Source organism: Jaculus jaculus, chromosome 7 (genome assembly GCF_020740685.1).
Source record: "Jaculus jaculus isolate mJacJac1 chromosome 7, mJacJac1.mat.Y.cur, whole genome shotgun sequence".
In the NCBI taxonomy this organism is placed as follows: Eukaryota; Metazoa; Chordata; class Mammalia; order Rodentia; family Dipodidae; genus Jaculus; species Jaculus jaculus.
The window spans coordinates 4231524-4257218 of record NC_059108.1 but is presented as its reverse complement, the minus strand read 5'-3'; the positions used below and the strand labels follow the sequence as shown (position 1 = coordinate 4257218).

Below are 25695 nucleotides of genomic sequence, written 5' to 3'. Positions count from 1 at the left end.
ACAATAATTTATTTGCCTGTGTATGTGTGTGAGGGAGCACACTTGCTGCCCTGGACCAGCACCATGTGCTTGCGCCACTTTTGTTCCCAGCTTAGGCAGGTGGCTTGGAAACTGAATCTGGACAGATAGGCTTTGCAAGCAAGTGCCTTTAGCCCTTGAGCCATCTTCCCAGCTCCTAAAAATATTTTTTTTTTGCACGTGTGTTTGTGTGTGTTTTCTCTTGCCATTGTAAATGAATGTCAGGTACAAGTGCCGTTTTCTGCATCTGGCTTTATGTGGATGTTGGGGAATTGAACTTGGGTTGGCAGGTTTTGCAGGCAAGCGTTTTAAACTATGGAACCATCTCCTCAGACCCAACTTTTTTTTCTTTTTTTTCTGAGGCAGGCTTTCATTGTAGCTCAGGCTGGCCTTGGTGCTGCATCATAGCTGTGAGCCGTCATACCAGGTGCTGGTTTCTGTGGTGTGGGAGCTGTGGTGAGGGCTTCGTGCATCCCGGGCAGGTCGCTGTGCCCATGAGCTAAGGCCCACCGAACATACTATGCGGGATTTTCGAGACCACCACACAAAGATGGACTTTTTTTAGTTTTAGAAGCTGGTTTTTGGTGAGATGAAATCTTTTTCACAAAACTAACAAGTAGTAGAGAGAGAAGTCTGAACTCGGTTTGCCTCGTTTCTAAGCATAGCTTTCTTCAGGTAGAGCCTTTTGAGACAGGGTGTCACCCTGCAGCGCAGGCTGGCCTCAAACTCACAGCTATCCTCCTACCTCAGTATCCTGAGTGCTGGAGACACAGTGTTCTGTGCGCTTCAAAGTAAGGTCTGAATTAATTAGCTAAGTCCTAGTTGTACATGACCCTTTATATTTATTTTTATTTTTTTGAGGTAGGGTCTCTCTCCAGCCCAGGCTGACCTGGAATTCACCAGGTAGTCTCAGGCTGGCCTCAAACTCACAACAATCCTCCTACCTCTGCCTTCTGAGTGCTGGGATTAAAGACGTGTGCCACCATACTTGGCATACATGGCCTTTGAAAACATTTTAACCATTATATATAATGACAATAATATAGCAATAATAATACCTGAAAAATGTTTGTTGTATTCTTCTTGATAAGTGCTTTGCAGACATTATTTGTTTGACAGCTCTGTGAACTAGCTATTACTATTGTATTTATTATTTTTGTTAGAGACAAAGTATCACTTAGCATAGCCCAGGCAGTCTCAAACTCACAGTCCTTTTGCTCTGTCCTTCGAAGGGCGATATCATAGGCAGGTACCACTGAGCCCAGTCAGCAGCTGTTACTATTACCATCATTCCCATTTTAGAGCTGAGGAAACGTAAGCTGACCAAAGTCTAGTGCTGGTGAAGGTGGAGTTGGCCTTACGGTCCAGAGCACAGTGACTCAATCAACCCCATGGCTTAACTAACCACAAAACCCACTTCCTGTTCTTAACATTCACAGATAACTTGGTTTTCTATTTCTTTTTTTACATTTTCAACAAATTCAGAATCTTGGAGTTGATAAAATTATTGAGTAATTTGTTGTCATATCTGAAACAAGCCTAGTGAATGTGTACTAGGCTCAGATGTATAAAATGCCCTTTGCTTGTGTGATATACCAAATCCATCCCCTTTTAAAAAAAGTATGAAAAGGAATTAATTTAAATAACATTAACTGTAGAAAAGGAGATTTATTATACAGATTAAGGAAATTTGTAAGATTTTAGGGGAAAAGGTAATACCCAAAGGAAGTGCTCTAGCCAGGGGTGCTATTCTAGAAGAGGCAGGGGCGGGAGAGATGGCTCGGTGGTGAAGTGCCCTTCTTGTGCCAGTATGGGGGCCTGAGACTGCCCAAGAACCCACATTAAACAACTGGGTGTGGCCATGTGCATCTGTAACCCCAGTCCTGAAGAGGGGAGCAGTGAGACCAGGGAATCACCCAGGCTTGCCAAAAAGAGCAAGCTCGAGACTTCAGCTCCAACAAGACTGGCGGAAAACAGATGCACGGAGTGGTGCATTCATGTGGTGTGCATTTGTAGCAGCAAGAGGCCCTGGTGAGCCCATAACCTCTCTCTGTGCTCATGGTAAGTTATATATATACTTACAAAATGATAGAGCGGATCACTGGTGACCCACCCCAGCCTGGAGACTAGCGCCCTTCAGTAGGCAAGAACATGTGCTGTGAGGGCACGCGCATGTGCTTGCATCACACAGCACGTTACACACACAAGGTCCTTTTCAGACTGTGTTGCTTGGGGTAACGCACATACTTGGCATGCAGAAGGCCCCGAGTTAAGATCCCATCACCAAAAGCAAAACAGTGTTCCCACTGTTGCCTTGTGCCTCCCAGCAGCTGGCCTTCTTTATTGCCTGGAAGCTTCTGGTCCATCTCCGACCCCTCCTCCCAATGTTATTATTAGCTACCTACTAGTAATACTTTAGTGGGAAAAGCAGGAATTTTCACTTTTTCCAGGTAGGGTCTTATTCTAGCCCAGACTAAACTGCAGTTCACTATGTAATCTCAGGGTGGTCTCTAACTCATGGCAGTTCTCCTATCTCTGCCTCCCAAGTCCTGGGATTAAAGGCGTGCACCACCACGCCTGGCTCTACAACATGTTTTTAAGTAAAGTTGGTGAATTTAGTATTTGCTGAACTATGAGCTAGTAAAGTGAAGAGGTTGTGACATCATTTAAACTAATCCATGTGGAATTATAATGAACAATTCAGTATGTTTAAGAAATGACATTTTCTCTGAATTCTTTAATTCATTATCCTCATCCTTTTTTCATTAAAGTTTTTGGGTTTGTTTTTTAGGTGAAAGACCAAAGAAACCCATTCCTCTTCAGGAGCAGACTGTCAGGGATGAGAAGGGGCGGTATAAGCGGTTTCATGGCGCCTTCAGCGGAGGGTTCTCTGCGGGGTTCTTCAACACTGTTGGCTCCAAGGAAGGTATGATGCTTCCCACTGCTCAGGCGCATCACTGGAAGAGCTAAGATTGTCTCCTCCTGCTGGTGGTTAGTTTGCTTGGTTGGTTTATGACAAGGTCTCCCCATGCAGCTTAGGCTGGTTCAGAACTGGAGTTTCTTCTGCCTTGATGTCCCAAGTGCTGGGATTATAGGTGTGAGCCACCATGTTCAGCTCCCCTCTTGCTTTTTTTTTTTTTCAAGGTAGGGTTTTGCTGTAACCTAGGCTGACCTGGAATTCACTATGTAGTCTCAGGCTACCAGAAATCTTCCTACCTCTGGCTCCTGAGTTCTGGGATTAAAGGTATGCACCATCACGACTGGCCTTCTTCTCCCCGCCCCCACACGACAAGGTAGGGTCTCACTCTAGCCCAGGCTGACCTAGAATTCACTATGTAGTCTCAGGATGGCCTCAAACTCACAGTGATCCTCCTACCTCTGCCTCCTGAGTGCTGGGATTAAAGGTGTATACCACCATGCCCGGACATTTTTTTTTTTTTTTTTGTAATTCCTTCAACATTTCAGTTTATGCACTGGAGACACAAACGTGTTCTTTGAATGCTTCGCTATTTCCAGCGTAAACTTATTGCTGCTCTTTGCATCCTGAAGGCGGAAGGGTTTCTTCCACTTTGTAGAGAATGGACATGTTCTAGCCAGGTGACAAAGTAGGAAGGTGACCTCCATGTCCCTTTGCAGTACACTGCGCTCTCCTGTGCAGATTCTATCCATTGATCCCTGACTGCCTCAGGTGACTCAGTCTGAGGAGAACAGACAGGAGCCAGAGGCATTTTTCACATGAGGTAACCACGGGTCAGAGAGGTCAGCGAGCCAGCACAGCCTCTGAGCTGACAGGAATCATCAACTTCTCTCCTGACACTGGACCATAGCATCACAGCTTACTGCTTTTTTTTTTTTTTTTTTTGAGCCAAGCCTAACAGACTGTCTTTATTTTTTTATGGGAATGGGGAGAGAATTGGTGTATCAGGGCCTCCAGCCACTGAAATTGAACTCCAGATGTGTGCACCCCGTTGTGTACATGTGTGACTTTGTACACTTGTGTCACTGTGTGTCTGGCTTATGTGGGACTTAGAGAATCAAACATGAATCCTTAGGCTTTGTAGGCAAGCACCTTAACTGCTAAGCCGTCTCTCCAGCCCACTGCTTGGTCTTGACCTGGAGAAAAAGCAATTAAAATTTCACAAGGGCTGGAGAGACGGCTTAGCAGTTAAGGCGTTTGCCTGTAAAGCCAAAGGACCCAGGTTTGATTCCCCAGTACACATGTAAGCCTGATGCACAAGGTGGCACATGCATCTGGAGTTTGTTTGCATGGCTCCATATTGTTTCTTGTAGGAGGATAACTTCAAGTTCAAGGTCAGCCTGGCCTACTTAGTGAGTTCCACACCAGCCAGAGCTTCATAGTGAGACTGTGTCAATAAATGTACAACAAACTAAATGCTGTGACACCATTCTACTCTGAAATCTTTTCTAGGATGGACACCTTCTACCTTCGTGTCGTCACGGCAGCACAGAGCAGACAAATCTGTTCTTGGGCCTGAGGATTTTATGGATGAGGAGGTAGGCATGCAGACTTCATGCGCCATGTTGGTGGGGCCACGTGTCCTCAGCTGTGACACCTGTCCCCGGAAGGCCCTCTATGTTGTGAGCCTGGGCAGGCAGTCATGGCGTCTGCTTAAGGAAACACAGAAGCACGCCCTGGGGAGATGGCTGTGTGGATAAAGCGCTTGCTGAGTTCAGAGCCCCAAACCTCCACATAAGAGCCAGAGGCTGTGCTTGGTGTTGTAACCCCGGTGTGCCAGTGATGAGAAGGGGGATGGAGACAGAACTTTCCCAGAAGCTCCTGAAAGGAGCAGTGAATGAGAGGCCCTCCTCAAAATGAGGTGGAGCAAGGACCACCCAAAAGTTGTCCTCTGACCTGCATGCGAGCACATGCTGTGGCTTGTGTACACCTGCAAAAACACACATGCCCACACCCCAAATAAGTAAAAATAAAAGAGGAAAGAAAACGCAAAGACATGACTGAAGACCACTTACAAGAGCTTTGTCCTTTTTATCATCCTCGTCAAACACTGTCCAGTACAGCGCAGCCTTTGCTTCCTGTTTTGTTGAGGTAGGGTCTCGCTCTAGCCCATGCTGACCTGGAATTCATTATGTAGTCTCAGGCTGGTCTCAAACTCACAGTGATCTTCCTACCTGTGCTGAGTAAGTGCTGGGATTAAAGGGGTTGCCACCACGCCCAGCTGTTTGATAGTTGTTGATGCTGTCCTTGGCCACAGCATGAACTTATTTATTTTTTCGAAGTAGGGTCTCACTGTAATTCAGGCTGACCTGGAATTCGCTATGAAGTCTCATGATGGCCTTGATCCTCCTACCTCTGCCTCCCAACTGCTGGGATTAAAGGCTGCGCCATCATGCCCTGCTCAAGCATTTCTTATTTGAAGATGAGATTGTACATTCCATGTGCAAATTCTGCTATTCTACTGATCTTGTGCCAAATTTTATAGTTTTAATATGTATTTTTTATTTTAAAAAATAATGCTATGTGAGCCCGGCATGGTGGCGCACACCTTTAATCCCAGCACTCGGGAGGCAATGGTAGGAGGATCACCTTGATTTCAAGGCCCCCCCTGAGACTACATAATGAATTCTAGGTCAGCCTGGGGCTAAAGTGAGACCCTACCTTGAAACAAACAAACAAACAAACAAACAAAGCTTTGTGATGAATCATGTTTAATGTTTAACCTTTCCAATTGCCCTGATTCTGTTTGCATTTTCTTCTTTAAAGGATCTTAGTGAATTTGGGATAGCACCCAAAGCGATTGTGACTACAGATGATTTTGCTTCTAAAACCAAAGACAGAATACGAGAAAAGGCCAGGCAGTTGGCAGCTGCCACGGCCCCTATTCCTGGAGCCATTCTACTTGATGACCTCATCACACCAGCAAAGTGAGAAGAGTGAGCCCCACTGTTCTGCGCATGGCATGGGTGCCCAGCACCCACACGGCTCTCTTATTTGGGGATAGGTTGTTCACAAGGATAAGATGTCCTCAGATTAGATGTCTGCCTGAAGAAGGGCCTCACAGTGTTGCTTCATGCAGTGCCCCAGAGCTCAAGCTCCTGACTAGCTGTGAGGTTCAGGGCCTGGAGGCTTGACAGGGACTGAGGTTGTTTCCCTCTCCTGCCCCCTCCCAGGTCTTGTGGGCTCTGGCCTCCCTGCCTCATTCTACTCTCTCCTGGGTACATGGCCCCGTGGGTCCCTACAGCCCATCTAGAAGGCCTGGGACGGTGGACGTGTGACTACTACCTTCCCCAGCTCAGCTTGCCCCAGCCCTGGGGTGGTGGCTGGAAGCAGGCCTGCAGGTTGTCCCGTTTAGCGGGTGACAGATAAGCACGGGCGGGTAGGTGGGGGCCTGGGGCCCGGAGCTGCTTGTTTTCTGCTGTTCTGTAGGAAGTTCACTGTGGTCTGCTGATGATGCTCTGATACCCTAGGTTATCCATTGGTGTGGAATTGCTAAGAAAAATGGGTTGGAAGGAAGGCCAAGGAGTTGGCCCTCGGGTAAAGAGAAGGCCACGCCGACAGAAGCCTGGTAAGCCTAGTGATGGTTGCTAACCCACAGCAAACTGATGTCTGCTTAGTTCTGTGAGACAGGGCCTTGCGCGTGGCCCAGGCTGCCCGGAGCTCTCTGTCATCGAGGCTGGCCTCTCGTGTGATCTTCCTGCCTCAGCATTCTGAGTTGTTGGAGTGCAGGTGTGTGCCCACCTGGACACAGTGTACTGTGAACGGCTTCGTGTTCCGGGGGCAGAGGTGCTGGTTCTGGTGCTGTGTGTGTTAAGGCCTTATACGTGTGATGCGCAACAGTATTGGAAGAATGATGCTGATTCACATTTGCACCAGAAGTATGGAAAAGTTCATTTCTTTTTATTTTGTTTATTTGGGGGGGGGGGGCCGGGGTTGCGCCAGGGTCTCTAGCCATTGCAAACTCTAGATGTGTATGCTACCATATGCATCTGGCTTCTTATGTGGGTCCTGGGGAATTGAACCTGGGTCCTTAGGCTTCACAGGAGAGTAACTTAACCACTAAGCCATCTCTCCAGCCCAAAAGTTCATGTTTTAATCATATCCAAACTGTGCCACGGTGCAATATTATTATTTCCTTCCTCGCCTCCCCTGCACATGACAGGCAGCTGCTGTGCCTTTGAGCTACATCATCAGCTTAACATGACTATTTTTTATTCTGTTTCCCTAGTCAGAGTGAGTGAGCTCTTAGGGGTTCTGCATGGCGCTGGAGCAGCAAGGGCACCCATTGAGCATGTTGTTGGTTGAGTAGGGTTGGGGAAACGGGTCCCTCCTGACCTGCCTGTGCCCTAAGGCTGCAGCACCTGAACAAGTGCAGCCACGTGCCCCAGGACAGTAGCAGTGACTGGTTTTTATTTTCTGTTGCTCCTAAACTAATGCCTTTGCCATTATTTTTATAGATCCTGGAGTGAAGATCTATGGCTGTGCACTGCCACCTGGAGGCTCTGAAGGATCCGAGGTATTTGTGCTAAGTAGAACGTGTCACCTTCTGATTGTGAGGTTTTAGGGTCATGGGCAGGGTCGGCTCAGTAGCGGAGCCCTTTCCTAGCAGGCATAAGGCCTTTGGCTTGGTCCTCAGCACTGTACAAGATACAATAATACCAGGCATATCGGTGCAGGCTGAGGCAGGAGGATCTCAAATTCTAGGCCAGCCTGAGCTACATAGTGAGACTCTATCTCAAAAAACAGGCAGTTGAGGGCTGGTGAGATGGCTCAGCACTTAAGGTGCTTGCCCATAAAGCCTAATGACCAGCGTCTGATTCCCCAGTACCCACGTAAAGCCAGATGCACAAAGAGGTGCATGTATCTGGTGTTGTTTGCAGTGTCTGAAGGCCCTGGAGTGCCCATTCTCTCTGTGCCAAGTGTGGGGTACATGCCTTTAATCCCAGCACTTGGGAGGCTGAAGTAGGAGGATTGCTGTAAGTTTGAGGCCTGTCTGAGACTACATTGTAAATTCCAGGTCAGCCTGGGCCAAAGTAAGGCCCTACCTCAAACAAACAAACAAAAAACCCAAAACCAGCCAACCGACAAAACAAAAAAGCCAGGAAGACAAAAACCCAAACCAATAGGCATGGTGGTGCATGCCTTTAATCCCAGTGCTTGGGAGGCAGATGGAGGAGGATCACTGTGAGTTCAAGGCCAGCTGAACTATGTAGTGAATTCTTAGTCTGTGCTACGGTGAGACTCTACCTCAAAAGATAAAAGTAAATTTTAGAAGTCAGATCACGTCATGTGATATTTTGTGCCCTAGTTATCTCTGCTACATCAGAAAGCATGTTCAGCAACATGCCAGCATGATAGTCTTTTCTGTTTCTTTTGATTTTCGAGGTAGGGGCTCGCTCTAGCTCAGGCTGACCAAGAATTTACTCTGTGGTCTCATGGTAGCCTCGAACTCACAGCAATCCTCCTACCTCTGCCTCTGATGCTGGGATTAAAGGCGTGCACCTCCATGCCCAGCTCCATGTCTTATTTATAGATTGTCCTAGTGCCCTGCACATGCCCAGCATGCCCTGTGTCTTTGAGCTCAGCCTCTGCTCTGCTTGGCATTGGCTGAGGGATGTGGCTCAGTCACTGTAGCAGCGGTAAGTGCAGTTCAGTGACGGTGCTCCTTGCAGTTCATGTCTGCGCCATACAGCTGCTCCCCATAGGCCATGTGGCACCCCGCAGCGGCTCGCCTCCGTCCCAATGTGCATGTTTATACCAGGATGAAGATGGTGACTACTTGCCTGACCACGTGACCTTCGCGCCTAAGGATGTCACACCTGTGGATTTTACACTGAAAGACAATGTCCATGGACTGGCTTACAAGGGCCTGGATCCCCGCCAAGCACTGTTTGGAACTTCAGGAGAACATTTTAATCTTTTTGGTGGAGGGTCTGAGGGGCCCAGCAATCTTCTTGGAGATGTTGGATTGAGTAAAGGAAGAAAACTGGGAATTTCAGGCCAGGTAAAAGTGTTTCTGTTTTTTTTTTTTTCTTTCTAAGGTAGGGTCTCGCTCTAGCCCAGGCTGGCCTGGAATTCACTGTGTATTCTCGGGGTGGCCTTGAACTCACGGCAGTCCTCCCACCTCTGCTCTGAGTGCTGATTAAAGGCGTGGGCCCCCATGCCCGGCCTAGTATTTCTGTTTTTGAAGAACCACAGTCAGTGGGGGTGCCTTCCACGTCAGATGTGCCTGTCACAGGCCCTCACTGTCACTGAGTGAAGCAGGACTTTGGAGTGGCAATACTTTCCTTTTCTCTTTTTTCTTGGCAGTGTGAGGGATTGAACAGGGGGCCATGGACTTGCTAGGCAAGCACTGACCACTGAGTGTGCCCTCAGCCCCAGCTCTATTTTCTGAGGTTCACTTCTGAATACTTGACGTGTCAAACATCCCTCCCGGATTCGAATAATGGGTGGTGAGGGCCTGTTCTGTGCTCTTGGTGGGGAGTGTGCTCCCTGGGGGAGGACGCTGTCCCACCTGGTGGAGCCAGCAACACACCCCCTCCCCTGGTGCTCTAGCCTCGGTGGTCTGCTGTCGTGGGTGCCCACCTGCCTCTTGGGCAGTGACTCTGAGGTGGTAACGTGGTGACATCTCAGTGAAGGCAGATGCTGATGCTGTGCTCTCTCCGTTCGAAACCTGGTGTTTTGCAGGCTTTTGGTGTAGGTGCTCTGGAGGAGGAAGATGATGACATCTATGCCACAGAAACCCTGTCCAAGTATGACACTGTGTTGAAGGACGAGGAGCCTGGAGATGGCCTCTATGGCTGGACGGCACCCAGGCAGTACCGAAATCAGAAAGGTAATTCAGGCCAGCACCTCATGGAGGACCAGTAGTCGGGATCTGAGGAAGAAGGGATTGCGAGGTCCTGCTGCAGTGCTGGCTTCCATCGACTAGAGGGACACGCAGTCGAGCTGGGCTGTGATGACTCACGTCCCTAATCCCAGCACTGAGGAAGCCGAAACAGGAGGGTTTTGAGGCCAGCCTGGGTCACAGAGTGAGTTCTAGGCTAACCTGGCCTACAGCGTATGGGACGTAGAGAGAAGTTGAGTTTAGGCTGGCTAAGACCAAATCCCGCAGCAAAGGTAGGCCATACCAAGGAACATGGCAGAGTCTGGGACCAGAGGAGGGTGACTGTGTGGACAGGTGCCACGTTGCTTGTCAGAGCTGGCAGTGGGCCAGCAGGAAGGACTCCAAGTCCTAGGAACTGGTGGATATCTAAAATAAGCCAACTCAAACAGCAGGTTGGAAGGCCAGGCTTGTGGACCAGGTGGCCAGAGCACCGACAATGGCAGGTATGGTGGAGCTCAGTGCCCAGAATGTCTTCCCTTAAGGCTCCAAGGGGTTCTTGTTGCCATCAGACTTGGCCATCTCTCAACACATCTTTTTTGTTTGTTTGAGGTAAAGTCATGCTATGTAGCCTAAGCTGGCCCCAAAGCTATAGTCTTCAGTGTCAGGGATTGTCTGGCTTTTTCAGCACTTCAAGATTTAAGTCTGTGGTGATTCAAAGCCTCTGGCTTTTCAGTTTCATTTTCTAGAAATGGTGCCGGGCGTGGCTAGAGTGGAGTATGGTAGCATGGAGTCTGGAGTCAGTCAGGCTGGATTTGGATGCCGGTCCTGCACTGCCCAACTGGATGATGTTGGGCAAGGCTCCTAACCTCTCTGGACATGAGGGCCTTTCTCTGTAAAGGAGGTTAAATTTGCCTCAGAGCTTGTGAGGAGTAAAGGGCATAACTTGGTGTTTGGCATGTAGATCCACAGACTGAGTAAGTAACATCCAGGGCTGGGGTGTAGTCAGTGGAGCGCTTGCCTAGCATGCACAAAGCCTTTGTTTGGTCATCAACAGGGCAAGGCAGCACACGCCTGTGATCCCAGCACTTGAGAGGCAGAGGTAGGAGGATTGCTGTGAGTTTGAGGCTACCCTGAGACTACATAGTGAGTTCTGGGTCATCCTGAGCTAGAGGGAGATAAAAAAAAATCGGGGCTGGAGAGGTGACTTAGCAGTTAAGGCGCTTGCCTGTGAAGCCTAAGGACTCATGTTCGGCTCTCCAGGTCCCCCATAAGCCAAACACACAATGTGATGCAAGTGCATAAGATTGCACATGTGCACAAGATGGCACATGTGGTGTGGAGTTCAATTACAGTGACTGGAGGCCCTGACATATCAAATCTCTTACCTCCCTCTCTCTGTCTTAGTCTCTCACTGATTGAAAAATAAATAAATAAAAATCTTCTCATTGACTGGGCCTGGTGGCAGGACCTGTAATCCCAGGTCTTTGGGAGGCTGAGGCAGAAGGATCACAGTTCAAAGCTAGCCTGTGAGATTTGGCACACAGCAGGACAGTTAGCAGGGACTCTAAGTGTGACTGGTCTCTGGTCATCCACATGAAGAGCCCAGGCTTCCACACATGACGCCAGCAGAGTACGCAGGTCCGTGTGAGCAGGCCCTGCGGGAGTGGCAGTCAGGCTACCTTTTCTTGCCTGCAGTTTCCGAGTGAGTTTTCTACCAAGAATTGGTTTTATAACTTCAGATAGCTAGCGCTTGGAATAGCTCAGTTATATAGTGCTTTCTTTGCAAGGAAAGCGCCCTGTGTTTCATCTCCATGCCCCCCAGTCTTCCCCAAAGATATAAAACATTCATGTATTATAAATACTGCATTGTATTATAATTAATATGTAGTTTATGTTTATCATTATGCCTTAGTTATTAATATGTTAATAACTGTGTGTTAATTAATAATAGAATATACTAATTATTAATTGAGCATAGTTTAGAAACTGATGGGTGAATGAATTGATAATATCTATACATTGATTATATCCCATAGCCAGTATATCAATTAACTAAATTAGTAACCTTAATCTATCTCTCCTATAGTATTAAGTAGTATATGATAACATGCATTTAGGTCTGATTTCTGAGGCAAATCTTTCACTTTTCTTTTTTCTATTTTTGGTTTTTCAAGGTAGTGTCTCACTGTAGCCCAGGCTGACCTGGAATTCACTGTGGAGTCTCAGGGTGGCCTTGAACTCACAGCGATCCTCTTGCCTCTGCCTCCTGAGTGCTGGGATTAAAGGCGTGCACCACCACGCCCGGCAAATCTTTCACTTTTCTCTAATATAATACCTTCGTCCATGCTGACAGAGTCCCCTCTGTCCCCCGTGAAGCCTGAGGAGCACCGCCTGAAATGTGCAGCCTCCCCAGCCCTTCCGCCTGCGCCTCGTCCTCCCAGGCTCCTCCTCCCGCTCCCTGGGCCGCTGCAGTTCCACGGCATGGGCTTGTTTTCCCCACGCTTTTTAATATGAGCACATTGTAATTGGATTTTGTGTGTGTGTGTGTGTGTGTGCATGAGAGAATAGATCTTGTCCAATATCTGTGGTTGACTTTAATTTTTTTTTTAGCAATTATTAATAGGGCTGTAATAAGTCTTATGGCATATATACTCACTGCGCAGGAAATCTTGTGCATTGCCTTTATCTCTGTGACCAGTGGACCATCACCTTCTCTGAGCAGTCAGAGGGCGTTGTCTTCCATCTCTTTATCTGCTGTTAGCATTTCATCTGTGAAAGACAATAGTTGTCCCAGGGTTAGATCACAGGCTGAGCTAAGCTGGCTGTTGTCCTGAGCTTTATTTGGATTGTTGCTAAGGAAATTGGGCAGTGACCCTGGGTTCCTCGGGCCGTCTAAGAAAGGACTGTGTGGGTAGGATTTCTCCCTGGGCCTGGGAAGGCCCTTTGCATGGTTTTACTTGAGGCCTCTTACTCCATAGAGTGTCTGTAGGCACAGGACCGGACGTCTTTTTCTGTTTTGTTTTTTTTTTTTTCTTTTTTGAGGTAGGGTCTCACTCTAGCCCAGACTGACCTGGAACTCACTATGTAGTCTCAGGGTGGCCTCAAACTCATTGCGATCCTCCTACCTCTGCCTCCCAAGTGCTGGGATTAAAGGCGTGTGCTACCACGCCCGGCTTCAGACGTCTTTTTCTAAGGGCAATCAGTGTCGGGAGCTTGTCTTGGGAGATTGAAGCAGCTAATCAGCTCAGGGCGGTTTAGGCCTGGCTGCCAGTCACTGTGTCAACAGAGGTGTGAGGGCTTAAATGTCATTCTGTCTCCCCTTATAGCCAGTGATCTCACCAGTGACACGCACTGTTTATGTTCTTGGACATAGGAAGTTCATATCTTTTTGTCTTACTCTAATTGCCTCTACTTGCACATTTAATCAGTGATATCATTTTGTAGAACCTGAGAGAGATCTTCGATATGTTGGCAAAATTTTGGATGGATTTTCCTTGGCTTCTAAACCTTTATCTTCAAAAAAAGTAAGAAAACCCTTATATTACTGATCTGATGCTTGTAATATTTATTTTTCTATTTATGTATTTACATTTATTTTTCATTGATAATTTAGGCTGTATGAATGTTCTTATGGATGTATCTTTTTTTGGTTTTCTAAGGTAGGATCTCACTCTGGCCCAGGCTGACCTGGAATTCACTCTGTAGTCTCATGGTGATCCTCCTACCTCTGCCTCCCAAGTGCTGGGATTAAAGGCGTGTGCCACCATGCCCGGCCTTATGGATGTATCTTTATGAACATTTTTTATTTCTTCAAAATTCTTCTAAAGAAAGCTGGGTGTATTGGTGCAAATCTGCACTTGAGGGGCTAAGGCAAGAGAAGCATGAGTTTGGAACCAGTCTGGGTAGTTTATTGTCACCCTGTGTTAGATAAATAAATAAATAAATTAATTAATTTGCTGTTCTGCGAGTTATTATCACATATTAATTGAAAAGCAGGAAAAATTTTTTTCAAGGTAGGGTCTCGCTCTAGCTTAGGCTGACTTAGAATTCATTATGTAGTCTCAGGGTTGCCTCAACGTGATGGTGGTCCTCCTGTGTCTGCCTCCCAAATGCTGGAATTAAAAGGTGTGTGCCACCACACCCAGCGGAAATTCTGTTTTCAAAAAGCCAGGTACACACCTTTTATTCCAGCACTTGGGAGACTAAGGCAGGTGGATTGAGAGTTTGCAGGTAGCCTGGGCTAAATAGTGAGACATTGTCTTAAATTAAAAAAAAAAAAAAGAAGCCAGGCATGGTGGTGCACACCTTTAATCCCAGCACTTGGGAGGCAGAGGTAGGAGGATCGCTGTGAGTGCAAGACCAGCCTGGGACTACAGAGTGAGTTCCAGGTCAGCCTGAGCTACAGTGAGAGCCTACCTTGAAGAAAAAGAAGAGGAGGAAGGGGTGGTGTGGTGACACAAGGCTGCAATTCCAGCACTTTGGAGGTGGAAGCAAGAGGATGAGGAGTTCACGGTCATCCTCTGCCATGTAATGAGTTCCAGACTAGCCTGGACTACATGAGGTCATGTTTGCCTGGTGAGGGGGGGGGGGAGGGGGAGAGTGAGAGAGATGATAGAGGATGAATGAGCATGTTCTGCTTTAGAAACTTGTGTTGAAAACATGGAATTGTTAATTTTAAATCCAAATTACAAGTGAGTGTCTACTTCCATAAAAAAGACACTGCTTCCTTTAAAAGCAGGGCTGGGATACATTTCAGTAGCAGAGCCCTTACCTAGATGATAACAAGGAACGAGAGGGCCATACATTAGAAACCGGTGGGAGAGTGAACTTGATGTAACGAAAGGTACAAGCTTCGAAAGAGCCATCGGAGCCCAGTCCTGGGTGCTCTAGAACGCCCCTCAGTAGTGAGACTGGCTTCCCTGGGCTTCTTAGCAGGGGCTGGACAGAAAGGAGAGAAGCCATGGGCAAGTGGGTCGGTTCCCAGGGGAAGTCTGCCTCTCTCCCTGCGGTCTTGTTTTGTGAGATTTTGTTACGGTCACATGTGAAAACGTGCTCAGGGCAAGCAGGTTTCTCCGTCTGCTTCCCTGAAGGCCTGTGCTCGGCAGGTGTGGGTGCCAGCCAGCTCAGAAGGGTGCCTGGCAGTTCCTTGCTGGCGCTCCTTATTCAGATTGTTCCAGACTTTATCAGCCTTTTGCTTTTTATTCAGCAAATATTTGGTAAGTGCCTGGAAGATGTGGCCTGTGGTTTTTCATTTCATCAGCTGTGGTTTGTAGTTGTTGGTGACAGCGCTGAGACAGTGAGCAGAATGTAAGCGTGGCACACCTCATAAGCTGCTGCTGGCGTCATCAGAAACACCAAGCCACGTTAGGGGCAGATGTAGAGGTTTTACACGGATGTGAGGAAGCACAGCCTAAGACGGCGCGGTGTTAGTGCTCAAGGACAAGCAAGCCCCGTGTGGGGTCCTCAGGGGAAAGGCTGCATGCCCAGGAGAAGCCAAGTGACGGTGTCTCCACACCCAGATGGAACACACTCACGTGTGCGCACACACGCACACTCACATAACTTAGGCCCAAGTAGCTGTCCTGTGAGGGCCCAGACACCCTCACTGTGCAGTGCAGTGCAATTCAGTAGGTGAAGTACCTTAAACGGCCAAATATGGGTTTGTTAGTGGCTCCCTGCTGGTGAGGGTTTTGGGCAGGGTCAACTCAGAGGGCTGCTTTCCCAGCCTTTCACAGATGGGCAAGTTTTCCTTTCTGTGTGGTCGAAAGGGTCCATAGGCCAGACAGAGCAATGACTTGCAGAAGGAGAGAAATACTTTGAATTTCGTGTAGGATGTAAAGAAGAGTTATGGAGGCTGGAGAGATGGCTTAGTGGTTAAGGCGCTTGCCTGCAAAGCCTAAGGACCCAGGATTGACTCCCCAGATCCCACCTAAGCGAGACGCACAAAGGTGATCCATGTGCAAGCTTGCACATGCACACAAGCTGGTGCATGCAGTGCATGGATCTGGAGTTCTGTTGCAGTGGCTGGAGGCCATGACACGTCAGTTCTCTTTCTCTGTCTCATAAAAAAAGTCATGAGCACACCCTTCCTTTCTGCCAAGCCCTCCCTTCCTCCTGCCTCCATCCGTGCCTTCTCCCTCTTCACGGGGCAGTCCTGAGCTGCACGTGCGGTGCTCTCTGGGCCCTTGTGTGGGCGAACGTGAGAATGTTTGCTGGCTGGTGGGGAATCTGAGGCCATCAGGTCCATATGATACCAAGTGACTTCTGGGGATCTGCTCAGTGGTTAGCGCTGTTGTCGGGCATACACGGGGTTCTGTCCCCTAGCACCACAAAACAGAGCAAAGTCTCCAGTGTGTCAGAGCCAGTGCAGCTAATTGCAGGTGAGCATGCCTTTCTGGGGAGTCAGTTCAGGGTAGAGCGCTTGCCTAGATTTTACGAGGCCCGTAGCTTCAATCCTCAGTACCAAAATAAAAGGCTTCCTGGCAGGGGTGATTCCAGTCCTTCCTCATCATATCAGAGAGCTGGCATGCAGGCATCTGCACAGGGTCAATGCCTCCCTCAGGCCAGTGCACTTGGGACCAGGTGCTGCAACAGAGGGATAGGCTATCACCTGCTCAGAGCCCAGAGTTGACTTGATCCCCACTTATAGGAAGCTTTAAAATCTAGAAATCAACCTAAGTGGAACTGTTAACATATGCTGATGTTCCAAGAGCAAGGGAGACAGGTAGTGCAGATGTCCGGGGAGGCGGCGCAGCGGTGGACCGCTTGCCTACCACCTCGGCCCTGGGAGTGACCCCAGCACCCACCAAACAAGCCCCTTCCTTTAACAGATGTTCTTCTCTTTGTTTATTTATTTTAAGTATTTTTATTTATGTATTTGAGAGAGAGAGAGAGAAAGAGAGGGAGGGAGAGGGAGAGAGAGAGAGAGAGGGAGAGAATGGGTGTGCCAGGGCCTCCAGCCACCACAGACGAACTCCAAATGCATGTGCCTCCTTGTGCATCTGGTTTATGTGGGAATCGAACCTGGCTCCTTAGGCTTTGCAGGCAAGTGCCTTAACCAGTAAGCCACCTCTCCAGCCCTGTAACAGCTATCCTGCCATTATCAGTGTCTTCAGAATAACAAACTCTCAAATACTCCAAATATATGCAAATTTCAGTTTGTTCAGCTTTTGCATTTTCAGTGCTGGGGATTGAACCCAAGGCCTTATTTGTGCTGGGTAAGCACTTGACCTCTGAGCTCCTCATCACCCTAGACTGTTCTCCTGGGGGGCTACTGAGGATTAGAACCTGGGCCTCATACCTACTAGCCAGGGACTCTGCAGTCGAACTACATCCCCAGCTCTAGTCAGCTTCTGAATTAAAAAGTATTTTCAATCAAAAAGCAAGGTCTAACAATTCAATCTGGACGTAAATGGAGCCATAAAATTTATTTATTTATTTAACCGAGGCAGGGTATCATCTAGCCCACACTGACTTGGAACCACTCTGTAGCCCCAAGCTGACCTCAAACTTGGCCTCTTGAGTGCTGGGATTAAAGGTGTGTATCACCACACTTGGCTTCTGTTCTGAATTTGTTTTTTAATATTTATTTGACAGAGAAAAAGGGAGAGAGAGAAACAGAATGGGCACATGCCAGGGCCTCCAGTACTGCAAATGAACTCCAGACGCATATGCCCTGTTGTGTGCCCCATCTGGCTAACATGGGTCCTAGGGAATCGAACTTGGGTCCTTTGGCTTTGCAGGCAAATGCCTTAACCTCTAAGCCATCCTCCAGCCCCCTGTTCTGAATTTTAAATAATTTTTCAATTTTTATTTATTTATTTGACAGAGAAAAGAGAAAGAGAGAGAGAATGGGCATGCCAGGGCCTCCAGCCTCTGAAAATGAACTCCAGATGCATGGCCCCCATTGTGCATCTGGCTAACATGGGTCCTGGGGAATTGAACCTGTATCCTTTGGCTTTGCAGGCAAATACCTTAACCACTAAAGCAATCTCTCCAGCCCACCGTTCTGCATTTTGAAAGTACCTAATTTCAAGGTTATTTTTTTTTTTACATGTTTATGATTGTGTGCTGTGTGTGCATGTGTGAATGCATGTTCTCATGTGTCTGGGCACATGTATATGCAGAGGTGGAGACCAGAGATTGACATTGGGTGTCTTCCTCAATGGCTTTCCATTTATTTATTTTTAAACTTTTATTTGTTTATTTATTTGAGAGAGAAAGAGAAAGAGTCAGAGGGATAAAGAGACAGAGGGAGGAAGGGAGGGAAGGGAGGGAGAGAGAGAGAGAGAGAGAGAGAATGGGCATGCCAAGGCCTCCAGCCACTGCAAACAAATTCCAGATGCATGTGCCCCCTTGTGCATCTCGCTTACGTGGGTCCTTGGGAATCGACCTGGGGTCCTTTGGCTTTGCAGGTAAATGCCTTAACTGCTAAGCCATCTTTCCAGCCTGGCTTTCCATTTATTGACTGAGGCAAGGGCTCTCACTTGAGCCCAGGGTTTGCTGATTCCACTGGCCAGCTTGCCCTGGCTGTCCCTGTCTCTGCCACCCCCCCCCCCAGAGTGCTGGGGACCCCTATTCAGGTTCTCAGTCTTGAATGACAAGTGCTTCGTCCCTTGTGTCACCTCCCCAGCCCAGTGAAGGGATTGTTTTCAAAACCTTGAACCATGCGGTTGTTGATTTTCTGCTTTCAAGTGTCCTGGTCTACGCGTGGGTCACAGCACCATGTTCTCTTACATCTTTATTGCTGCCGTCATATAACACACACATATGAGCGTCTGTGTAGAAGAGAGCAGAGGTGATGTCCAAAATGTGTGCCCGTCGGACAGTGTGGTTCTGGTGGCCTCCAGGGTCAAATGGATGCCCGCTGGACACGTGGAGGGGCTGTGCCAGTGCTGGACACCTGCTGGCTGGGGCTAGTAACGCACAGGCTATGGGTTTTCCTGGTTCAATCCAATGCGACTTTGCAGCCTGCATTTCCTGAGTTTTCTGTTGCTCTGTTTAGCTATATCCACCTCCTCAGTTGCCAAAGGACTATCGGCCGGTGCATTATTTTCGACCTATGGTGGCTGCAACCTCTGAGAACTCTCACTTACTTCAAGTGTTATCCGAGTCATCTGGAAAGGCAGGACAAGACCCAGGGACACAGAGTAGGCACCTGCTCAATGCCTCCAAGAGAGGGGAGTTGCTTGGAGAGACCCCCATTCAAGGTATGTGCCATAATGACTGAAGTCATTATGCTTAAAGTAATCTGCTTTATGGGGAAGTTGTTTCCTCCCACCCAACTTCTTTACATGCTTTTTGTACTGTCTCACAAGCCATGGGCTTATGTAAGAATGTGCGCTCCTTCCCATTTTTCACATGTGTGGGGAGTATCTGTGTGGTGTGTGTGGTGTGTGTGATGTATGTGTGTGTGATGTGTGTGTGTGGAGTGTGGGTCAGCGGAGAAGGTTATTTGCTTACTTCCCTGAGATGTGGTCTCTCCCTCAACATGGAGCTGCTGTCTGTCAGCAATCCCAGCTGTTCTCTGGTCTCTCTCTCCTGCCCTGTGGACTAGGGTTACAGATTTGCATGGCCACGCCCCACTTTTTCTGTGGGTTCTGGGGAGTTTAGTGCCATGAGAGGTCCTTATGCCTAAGCAGCAAGTGCTCTTAACTGCTGAGCCATCTCCCAGCCTTCCTGTTTTCTTTGTTTTAGTTTTTCGAGGTAGGGTCTCACTCTAGCCCAGACTGACCTGGAATTCACTATGGAGTCTCAGGGTGGCCATGAACTCATGGTGATCCTCCTGCCCCTGCCTCCCAAGAGCTGGGATTAAAAGTGTGTGCCACCACGCCAGCTATTTTTCTTATTGAGATAGGGCTTCACTACGTAGCACGCGTCGGCCTCAGACCTACTATGTTCTGTGTTAGTCTCCTCAATGCTGAGATTGCAGGCCTGAAGGTTTTTTTTTTCTTTTTCTTTTTCTCCTTTTTTTATGTTGTTGTTTTTGTGTGTTGGAGGTTGGGTCTCACTCTAGCCCAGGCTGACCTGGATCTCACTCTGTAGTGCCAGGCTGACTTTGAACTCATAGTGATTCTCCTGCCTCTACCTCCCTGAGTAATGGGATTAAAGGTATGTGCAACCACACCCAGCTGGGTCTGTATTTTTTAACTCATACGTGTGGGTGTTGAGGGCCATGTATGTGTGCACATGGGCATGCATGTGCAGTGTTGTGCATATGGAGGCCAGAGGACAACCTCACGGTGTCTGCCCTCTCTTTCTGCCTTTTTAGTAACTGGTGGTTTGAATTTAGGGTCCCCCATAATTCATATGTTCTGAATGCTTGGTTCCCAGGTGGCACACTTGGAGGTAGAACCTTGCTGGAGGAGGTGTGTTGTTGGGGTCCAGCTTAGGGGTGGTTTTGTCTGCTTCCCCTTGCCAGAACCCGGCTCACTTTCCTGCTGCCTTTTTCCACCTGCCGTAGTGGAGGTGATGTCCAGCCTCTGTGCATTCCACACCTCTCCCTGCCCCCACAGAGGCCTCTCAGGACTGTAAGCCAAGATCAGTCCTTTCCTCCTGTCAGCTGCTTTTGGCTGGTGCTGTGTTCGGCCACGAGGAGGCTGCCCCACAGGAAAGCAGGTTCCCTGGCGCTGCTTTTGCTCATCAGCCTGGCCGTGGCCCGCGGGCTTGCCTAGCTGTGCCCGTGCTCTTGCTCCTAGAGAGCGGGGGCACGGTGAGGGTGGTGGCCTGTGCTAGCCTGTCATCCCAGCATCAAGGAGGCTGAGACTTGCCTAGCAGGTGCACTGGCATCGCAGAAGCATGTGCCACTTTGCATCAGGATCTATGTGGGGGAGGTTGGCAAGCATGCAAGCAACAAATACCTTTGGTGGCTGAGCCATCTCCCCAGCCCATCATGTCTTCTTTTTCTTAAATTCTTGTTTGTGGGTGTGTCTGTGTGCGTACACACGCCAGGGTTTCTTGCTACTGCAATCATATGCCTGCCTATATTTATATGAGTGTTGAGGAATTGAAGCCTGGGCTGGCAGGCTTTGCAAGCAAGTACCTTTAATAGCCCCTCCCCCATTATTTATTTACTTGAGAGAAAGAGGCAGAGAGAGAAAGAGACAGAGACAGAGAGAATGGGCTCATCAGGGCCTCTAGCCACTGTAGATGAACTCCAGATGCATGTGCCACCTTGTGCATCTGGCTTATGTTGGTCCCGGGAAATTGGACCAAGGTCCTTTGGCTTTGCAGGCAAACACCTTAACTGCTAAGCCTTTTCTCCAGCTCAACAGCCCCTTTCTTTACTTCCTTACTCCTGCTTTTCCAGCCTCACTTTGGGTTGTTTCCTACCTAAAATCACACTCCTTCCCTTAAGCTCAGCTGTTTTGGCTTTTTTTTGTTGTTCATTTTTGTTTATTTATTTGAGAGTGACAGAGAGAGAGAAAGAAAGAGGCAGAGAGAAAGAGAGAGAGAGTTTTTTGGCTTTTTGAGGTAGGGCCTCGCTGTAGCCCAGGCTGACTTGGAATTCACTATGTCATCTCAGGGTAGCCTTGAACTCACGGCCATCCTCCTACCTCTGCCTCCCGAGTGCTGGGGTTAAAGGTGTGTACCACTACGCCCAGCTTTGCTTTTGGGCTTTTAATGATTATGAAGGAATACAGTTAGGACCATAAACATGGGCACCTTCACCTTGTCTGTAACTTACGTAGCTTTTCCCTCTGTGGGATGGGCTCTGTGGCTGCCTCCTGAAGGTCTGAAAGGAGTGACTGTATTAGGAGTTTGGAGAACTGCGGGGCTGTAGTGCTTGTCTTCTCTTTGCTGGGACACAGCACCTGAGCAGAAGCAGCTTATGGTGGAGAAACAACATAAACCTCATCTGTAATTACGTGAATATGTAACACCGAATATATGTGGTAAAATTTAAGTATACTTATGATATTTTCTATTATTGTTGTTTTTATTTAGGTTCGGCTACTTCAGTGTTAGAGTTTCTGTCTCAAAAAGACAGAGAGAGAATCAAAGAAATGAAGCAGGCATCTGACCTGAAAGCAGCTCAAGCCAAGGCCAGGAGTCTGGCCCAGAGTGCTGCAAGCAGCAGAACGCAGCCCTCCACGTCAGATCTTGGACATTGCTCTTGGCACATGACCTTGGGCAGAGGAGCAGCCACAAGAGCCAGCAACTTCAAGCCTTTTGCTAAAGATCCAGAAAAGCAAAAGCGATACGAAAAGTTCTTAGCACACATGCAAAAGGGTCAGAACGGTGAGTCTGTGGCCTGGCTGTCCTCTGCTGTCCTCTTCCTACTGCAGAGCTAACGTGGGTGTGTCCCATTCTGCCGGCGGTTTGCTCATCTGAAGCAGACGTCCCAGACCCATGCTCTTGCTCCTAGAGAGCCTTTAATCCCAGCACTTGGGAGGCAGAGGTAGGTGGATCACTGTGACGTTGAGGCCACCCTGAGACTACATAAGAAATTCCAGGTCAATCTGGGCTAGAGAGTGAGACCCTACCTCGAAAACCAAAAAAGAAACAAGAAAAGGAGCCACATGTGGTGGTGTGCTCTTATAGTACCAGCGTTAGGGCCGCTGAGACTCCTGCTCTCTGGCTCGCTGGGACGGTTTGGTCCAGTCTAGTCTGACTGGTGAGCTAAGACCTTGTCTCAGAAACAATGCACATACATACATCAGCACACGCACGCTTATACATAAGCACATGTGCACACACACAAGGAGAAAGGTTAGAGAGTGTTTTCTGCCTAAACATGGGGCTGTAGTTGGGATGGACTCATCATAGTGAGTAGTGACAAGGTATTTGCTTGTAGCATTAGCTGTTTTCTGTACAGAAGCCCATGGGCGCTTGTCCCTCCGCAGGCAGGACACCGATGACAGACTGCAGGACAATGCCACTGAAGTTCAGCCTGGCGAAGCAGTGAGGTTTCGAGTTTCCTCACAGCGCATGGGGGAGGGTGACTTTCAGGAGCACAACCCCGAGGCAGCGGGAGCACCGGAGGCCGCATCCCAGCGTGGGTGGAGGCCGCAGCTGCGTGGCCCGAGCGCTGCCCCTTGATCTGCCATCCTCCGCATACTGTCTCCCCGAGGCCAAGCACCGAGTGCCATTGCTCACAGCTGGCACAGTGGGCAGCAAGGCCTCAGCTGAGCTTGTGGTGACTTTTCCACGGGTTGTTTTTTGTTGTTGTTGTTCTTCAAGGTAGGGTCTCGCTCTAGCCCAGGCTGACCTGGAATACTGTAGTCTCTGGGTGGCCTTGAACTCATGTTGATCCTCCTACCTTTGCTTTCCCCAGTGCTGGGACTAAAGGTATGCGTCACCACGCCGGGCTGTCCCGTGTTTTTTTATTCTATCTGATTTCTGTTATTTTGAAGTAGGGTTTCACTCTAGCCTGGGCTGACCTGGAATTCACTGGGTAGTCTTAGGGCGACTGCGAATTTACAGCGACCTTGTGCCTCTGCCTCCTGAGTGGTGGGATTCAAGGTGTGCACCACCACTCCTGGCTTCTCCCATGGTTTTCTATGGAGAAGGCCCAGTCTTGAGGGCCTCTTTAGGTAGAATTCAATGAAAGCATCTTGTTGAAGAAAAGAGCAGTGTCCCCCAGAAGTTGCATCTAGCACACCTGTGCCCACAATGACTAGGGCAGAGTTGTTTCCACTGAGGAAACACACAGGGTGATATGGTGTCCACCAGATGGTCTCCCTTCCCCTTGCCTGTGCGTTTCCTGAAAGTGAAGCTTTGTTGTTTCCTGTACCATAGATGCACTGGAACAATGCTTGGACCCCAGCATGACCGAGTGGGAGCGAGGCCGTGAGCGGGAGGAGTTTGCGCGGGCAGCCCAGCTGTATGTGTCTTCCAGCGCGACCTTGTCCTCCAGGTTCACTCACGCCAAGGAGGAAGACGATTCGGATCAGGTTGAGGTTCCAAGAGATCAAGAGGTCTGTGAATTTTATTTTACTTTTTGCAGCATTAGGAGTTGAACTCAAGGTCTAGCACATGCTGTGCATAGCTTTAACCACTAGGATATACTCCCAAGCCCCTACTGAAGTTTAAAATCAAAATACCATGCAGCTAAATATTTATATACATTTACATACACACACACCCATACATGTACATATATATATACACATACACAGTCCTGCATATTTTTAGATTGTTTTAGGCAGGGTCTCATTGTAGCCAGGATTGATCAGAAACTCACTATGTCACTATGTAGTCCAGGCTAGCCTCAAACTCACGGGTGTCCTTCATTTAAAACCAGTCAGTAAAGTGGTCAGAATACACATGGCATATAGAGTAAGAAGCAATTTGATGCTTTCACTTTCAAGATACTTCAGCAGAAATGTTACAGCATTACAGTATGAGCTCTTAGATTATTCCAGACCATTATTTGACATTTAAAAAATATTTATTTATTTATTTGAGAGAGAGAGAGAAATAAAGAGGCAGATAGAGAGAGAATGGGCACCTCTAGCCACTGCAAATGGACTCCAGATGCATGTACCACCTTGTGCATCTGGCTTACGTGGATACTAGGGAATTGGACCTGAGTCCTTAGGCTTTCCAAGCAAGTGCCTTAACCACTAAGCCATCTCTTCAGCCCAATTTGACATTTTTATTGTTGAATTTATTTATTTTTGGTGGAAGTGCCAGGGAATGAAGCTTGACTTTTTTGTTTTGTTTTGTTTTTTCAAGGTAGGGTCTCACTCTAGCTCAGGCTGACCTGGATTTCACCATGTGTTCTCAGGGCGGCCTTGAACTCACGGCCATCCTCCTACCTCTGCCTCCCGAGTGCTGGGATTAAAGGCTTGTGCCACCACACTCGGCAAGCTTGACATTTTTAAAATGGAAGACTAGTGAGGTCAGTTCTGTGAGCACTTGAAACAGATGCACGTCTCTCCCTAGAATGATGTCAATGACAAACAGTCTGCCGTGAAGATGAAGATGTTTGGGAAGCTCACCCGAGACACGTTTGAGTGGCACCCTGACAAGCTTCTGTGTAGGAGGTTTAACGTGCCTGACCCTTACCCAGGGTGAGTAAGATGCACCTGTCTACACCATTGAAAGGTGCACCCTCCACTAAAGCGCACTTCCCCTCTTACACACTGTCATACATTTCCTTTTGCTAGAGGATTTAGGATTTACTTGTAAACCTTTGAAGTTACAAATTTTACACATTTATTTTACCTTGTATTAATCCAATACTTAAAAAAAAGCAACACTTGTCCAGATATCTATTCCATATTTAAGATGTGAAACTCAGTGATGTCTGCTTACAAAAACTTAATGAGCTGGGTGATAGCACACACCTTCACTCCCAGCACTTGAGAGGCTGAGGGAGGAGGATGACTGCGAATTTAAGTGGCTGCAGTCTGGAGTTAGGGTGAGTTCCAGGTTAGCCTGGGCTAGAGTGAGTCCCTCCCTTAAAAACCAAACCAACCCTGCATAGCACACATGCTTTTAATCCTAGCACTTGGGAGGTAGAGGTAGAAGGATTACTGTGAATTCGAGGGTCAGCCTGGGCTAGAGCGAGACCCTACCTCAAAACACAAACAAAAACCTGCCAAAAACATCAAACCAAAGCCAGGCTGCACATATAGCTTACATTTAAAATGTTACTTGTTGCAGGGCATGGTGGCGCATGCCTTTAATCCCAGCACTCAGGAGACAAAGGCAGGAGGATTGCCATGTGTTCAAGGCTACCCTAAGAGTACAGAGTGAATGCCAGGTCAGCCTGGACTAGAGTAAAACCCTACCTCAAAAGACAAAAATAAAAGTTACTTGCATTTTTTCATTTGTGTGTGTGTGTGTGTGTGTGTGTGTGTGTGTGTGTGTTTGTGTACATGTTAGGATTAACTCCTAGGCCATGTACAAGCTAGCAAGCTTCCTA

At 48.1% G+C, this 25695-nt stretch overlaps 1 protein-coding gene across 1 annotated transcript in view; it reads left to right on the top strand.

The window, feature by feature from the left end:
- The window catches only part of Gpatch1 (G-patch domain containing 1), a 56867-nt gene that overhangs the window by 10804 nt on the left and 20368 nt on the right, over positions 1–25695 (top strand). Inside the window, exons 2-13 of the mRNA XM_004659962.2 lie at positions 2810–2944; positions 4448–4533; positions 5762–5922; positions 6466–6563; positions 7453–7511; positions 8757–8999; positions 9683–9830; positions 13266–13345; positions 18826–19030; positions 21768–22061; positions 23562–23740; positions 24711–24838. Coding sequence (XP_004660019.2) covers positions 2810–2944; positions 4448–4533; positions 5762–5922; positions 6466–6563; positions 7453–7511; positions 8757–8999; positions 9683–9830; positions 13266–13345; positions 18826–19030; positions 21768–22061; positions 23562–23740; positions 24711–24838 — 1816 coding nt within the window. The remainder of the gene's footprint in view (positions 1–2809; positions 2945–4447; positions 4534–5761; positions 5923–6465; positions 6564–7452; positions 7512–8756; positions 9000–9682; positions 9831–13265; positions 13346–18825; positions 19031–21767; positions 22062–23561; positions 23741–24710; positions 24839–25695) is intronic.